The sequence below is a fragment of the Perkinsus marinus genome (genome assembly GCF_000006405.1).
Source record: "Perkinsus marinus ATCC 50983 genomic scaffold scf_1104296944144, whole genome shotgun sequence".
Classification (NCBI taxonomy): Eukaryota; Perkinsozoa; order Perkinsida; family Perkinsidae; genus Perkinsus; species Perkinsus marinus.
Window position 1 is genome coordinate 217555 of NW_003211539.1, and position 4622 is coordinate 222176.

The following is a 4622-nucleotide window of genomic DNA, read 5'->3' on the forward strand; positions in this document are numbered from 1 at the left end:
AGGAGTAAGGCGTACTCCTTACCCGATACCGTACAGGTAACCGACACATCATGAAGACTCCCTAGACTGTATACATTCTTGCTTGGATCCAATCGAATGCTAGCGAGCCACATGTACATGGACACTATTATCGACTCGGATTCCGGTACCAGTAGGGTCGACGCTAGGGCCGTGTACGACTCTAAGCATAGGATAAGAGTAACCCTACTGTGATGAGGTTTCAACCGTGATATCAGAAACCTATAATGTTCCCAGGGAGAGCTAATTTTCATTTTCCTGCATGCCTAATAGCGCATCTTTCAACTAGTTTCCCATGTGAATGTCATCACATCAGGAGCATTTTCCATCCATTTCTATCAACTCCTATGGAACGTTACTTCCCGAAACTACATGAACCCCTGCATAATATGCATAATGAAAAACGCATCTAAACCACCACGAACAGTACGGAATGTTTCCAATGTAAATTCCAATTCCAATTTCCTTGTTTCGCATGAAACTCCAAGACTTACCTTCTTCCATCTTCCTTCTCCTCACCCTTCTTCCCAGAGTCCTCCACTCCGGGTTTAACACCCCAGAACCCGCCACGGTCTCGGATGATCTATTTTACATGGCGAGTGTAGCGCTCATGTGAATAGATCGTTACGAACAAGAAAGTTTTCCATGTAACACTGTGAGTGTTTACATGAATAGGGTATAGAAACATACGTCAATGTTCAGTAGATCAGTAGTGCATGCACGACAGTAGACGCAGAGCCGTGAGCCTCAATCGCCTTGAGGGCACTATATGTGGCAGGCTAGTTAGATTTAAATTGCGAGACGTAGTAGTAATGATACATTGATACCGATGGAGAATATGACAAGCGAGGAGTTGAAGTTTTTGTATAATAAGCGCCAGTGAGAACGTCTGGCCGTCGAAGTTGGAAGTTGAGGCTGCATTAGTACTACTGAAACCAATACTTCTACTAATTTAGTAGAAGTATTGGAAGAGTGAGGCGCGTACTCGAAGGGAGAATTATCCCCAGCAGTATCAGAAGAGGATGACCCGAGGGGATTGTGACATAAGTGTTTGCGGAGATCTGAGAAGATGAAGCCAAATATGTTGCTGTGCGCTCACCGCAAAGATACTTACCGTCCAGCATAGTGTCCATATCACGATAGAAAGTGATGGGCGGAGGGGTGAGCTGACAAGCTGTGCTTCCCTTGGAGTTGGGTAGACGACCTTGGCTTTCCAGCACACCGTGTGGTGGTGTGCTACGCGAGTTAGCAAAACGACGATGCTTACAACAGTATACATTTCCTTACATTTCCTCAATTCCTCACTTTTTGAGGAGGGAACACTTACCTTCCTAGCACTTCCTTACATTTCCTCAATTCCTCACTTTTTGAGGAGGGAACACTTACCTTCCTAGCACTTCCTTACATTTCCTCAATTCCTCACTTTTTGAGGTGGGAACACTTACCTTTCTAGCACTTCCTTACATTTCCTCAATTCCTCACTTTTTGAGGAGGGAACACTTACCTTTCTAGCACTTCCTTACATTTCCTCAATTCCTCACTTTTTGAGGAGGGAACACTTACCTTCCTAGCACTTCCTTACATTTCCTCAATTCCTCACTTTTTGAGGAGGGAACATCTTTACCTAGCCTACACTTTTACCTAGTCTACACTTTCACCTTGGTTGTACTTTCACCTTGGTTGCACTTTACCTAGTCTACACTTTTACCTTGTCTGCACTTCTACCTAGTCTAAACTTTAGATCGAATCCCACTGATCCTTGAAATGATCCTTATACGACTTTGAAACGAGCGAACATGGACGTTTTATCGTCGTAGTTCCACTTCCCCCGATTATTCCACTTCCACTTCGACAACGTAATACTTGAACTCAAAGGTATTCCGACGTATTCAATGGGTAGTGTAGCTCACATGGTGACTACACCATTTCCTATAGTACAGTCTTTAGAGACTCCTGGCGCGGAGTCGGTGGCGACGATGTAATCGCCCATCAGACTGACTGAACACTTGTGAATTCTCCCTCGCATAACATCCTAAACAAGCAAAGGTCATCACAATTTCGCGGGCCACAAAACTTCTTGCCACCTTGAGGTTCCATCTGATCATCAAACTGCCCGTGGTGGTCACGATGGTTTCCTCAACTCCGCTAGGGCCGTATTGAATATATACAAATATAATATAAAACCTACGTTCAAAAATCTGCGTGGACCACGGCACAGTCGCGAGAAAGAAACAACCTAAGGGCTTTCCAGGAGATCTCCAGAGTGAGATAAGCCATCGTAAAAAAGACATAGGGGTTCCGTAGTTGAATCCGATTCTACAACGTATGTATGACGCAGCTCCAGGGAGTGCGGTCGTTTACGTTGCATAACCACTACCGTCCTCCTAAGCACTTTACCGATTGCTTCTATCTCCGCATGACCATCCCAACGCCGTGGCGATCGCATGTCATTGACATACTGTTGCCAGGTGGCGTCGAGAGGTAGACCACGCGTCTGGAAGTCTGCTCGCACGTCGTCGGCAGCAACATAAGTAGTTTCCCCGCAACGGACGTAAAGAAACGCAAGCGGCATAGAACAAGCAGTTCCCGTCACCTTTGACGTTCACTAGTTTGAACTGTTTGCCCGCATCTGACCACAAGAAGAGGCCAGACTTGTCGATTCCTATCCAGTAGGTCGGAAGATAAGCGGTAGTTCTAGCGGGCATATTGCGGTATCCATGAGAAGGTTGCAATGTGCTGGCTCTAAAACCGAAGCCTACATCGTGAAACACCTGACGTTTCGCAGCGGTACTTGTAGTCAACACTACGTTGGTAATCCAACCTTCTTTGAATCGAGACAAGATGTCTTTCATCGCAGAAGCGTAGGTGTCGAAAGTACCAGGGGCTTTAGCGCCTGCAGGGAGGTAGCCCTTTTTGACCGAGTCAGACGAGTCGCCATGCATTCGTGAAGCACGCAAAGTTATGCTCGCTTCTTTCCTGACAAAGGAAAGGCAACCACTGTCGCTATGTGACTTCCACTGTTACTTAGGTCATTCCACGGCTAACATCAGACCCCATCGTCCCATGCTTGCTTTACCCGAAGTTGAGAGTACCGGGGACTATGGCATTGGAGATCGTCAAGGCATGTCAAGATAGCTCCAACCCCAATCGAAGTCTTATGACCAAGAAAACATTAGTGGAACAGCTTAGGCAGTGGTGCTTGTTCTCACAGTGCGTCGACGAAGAAATGGAGGCTGAGGAAGAGGGTGATATGGCGGTGGAATGCAATGCCGACTTGGTGGAAGGATCCTCCGAGTCAAGGTTCCCCGCGGGCCCTGCTTTTGAACATACACCTAGACCCCTTGACCCGAGGGATGATGACCCGGCGAGCTCCGACGATAGCTGAAGCCTGGGATTCGAGTCCTTCTCTATGCTCAAGAAGCCTACGGAAAGCAAACTTGAGGGATGGGACCGAATTGAGGCCAAGATAAAGCGTGTTGATAAGGATGTCAAAGCCTATGGGTCGCTACCACCTGTCAAGCTATCCTATGACGCTCTCTGGGAGCAGGAGGACCGGTGCATCGAGTTCCCCTTCCTAAAAGAGTTAGCAGCAGGTGTTAGTTTTTTCAGCCTGTCCACGGCTTCCGTAGAGTCGACGTTCTCTGTTGCGAAGGAGCAGTTGGGTGATAGGCGAATCAATATGAAAGCGCGAACTATGGCCGATAAATTACTAATTAAGAGCACCGCCTTCCTCGAGGATTCTCCGGAGGTGCCCGCTGATCAATTGCCTTGCAGGAGTAGTAGTGTGGATCACGCCAAATGATTTACTCGTGATGGCTTCGTGAAGTCCCTCGTATTATATCGCGTAATTCATCTCATGCAAATTATCCCAGGCGGTAGTGGATGGGCATTCGGACATCGATTGTCAAGTGACTACACTGACAATCGATGCACCCAGGTACGATCCGCGGATACGCTACTTTTTAAACTCAATAATCCCATTAGCCCTGACTCGCTTGAGCCTCGAGTAAGCGCATGCCCCCCCCCCTGACCCCCTGATCAATGTTGCTTAAGACTTACGTTAGCCTACATTTTACATAAGCTATGCCGTGGTCCGTCTTCAGCGAGATTCTCAGCTGAGTTGGTCAGAGAATGGGACTTTGATCCGTGAGGTTCTCGGTTCGGACCTTCCCCTGATTAAGTTTTTTTTCAACTCTCATGGGGCCAGGCCCATGGCCCCAGTAGGGCCAGGCCCATGGCCCCAGTGGGGCCAGGCCCATGGCCCCGGTAGGGCCAGGCCCATGGCCCCAGTGGGATCAGGCCCATGGCCCCGGTAAGGCCAGGCCCATGGCCCCAGTGGGATCAGGCCCATGGCCCCGGTAGGGCCAGGCCCATGGCCCCAGTAGGGCCATGGCCCCAGGGCCATGACCCTGGCACTCAACAACAGTAGTATCAGGTCCGATCATGACCAACGGTAGCTGCACTATAGTATCCACGTGTGATGCTCGACAACAACATCTTCTGCCGTATAGCTCAGCTGGTTATGTGACTACGCTGACAATCGATGCACCCAGGTACGATCCGCGGATATGCTACTTTTTAAACTCTAATAATCCTATTGGCCC

General features: G+C 48.5%; 3 protein-coding genes across 3 annotated transcripts; 2 read left to right on the plus strand and 1 right to left on the minus strand.

Annotated features, from left to right (window-relative positions):
* Positions 1-938: 938 nt before the first annotated feature.
* Pmar_PMAR027416 (hypothetical protein) lies at positions 939-2960 on the minus strand (the record flags this gene model as incomplete). Its single annotated transcript, XM_002780756.1, has 5 exons — positions 939-944; positions 967-1079; positions 1133-1254; positions 1929-2050; positions 2778-2960. 5 exons carry the CDS (start codon positions 2958-2960, stop codon positions 939-941), a joined length of 546 nt encoding a protein of 181 aa, XP_002780802.1.
* Positions 2961-3118: 158 nt separating this feature from the next.
* Pmar_PMAR027417 (hypothetical protein) lies at positions 3119-3403 on the plus strand (the record flags this gene model as incomplete). Its single annotated transcript, XM_002780757.1, has 1 exon — positions 3119-3403. The coding sequence occupies one exon, from the start codon at positions 3119-3121 to the stop codon at positions 3401-3403; it is 285 nt and encodes a 94-aa protein (XP_002780803.1).
* A 24-nt stretch (positions 3404-3427) lies between these two features.
* Positions 3428-4284, plus strand: Pmar_PMAR027418 (hypothetical protein; the record flags this gene model as incomplete). The annotated part of the gene is made up of 3 exons (XM_002780758.1): positions 3428-3600; positions 3628-3794; positions 4147-4284. Coding segments are annotated over 3 exons (478 nt in total), but the record flags the coding sequence as incomplete, so codon positions are not given.
* Between the last annotated feature and the right edge of the window lie 338 nt (positions 4285-4622).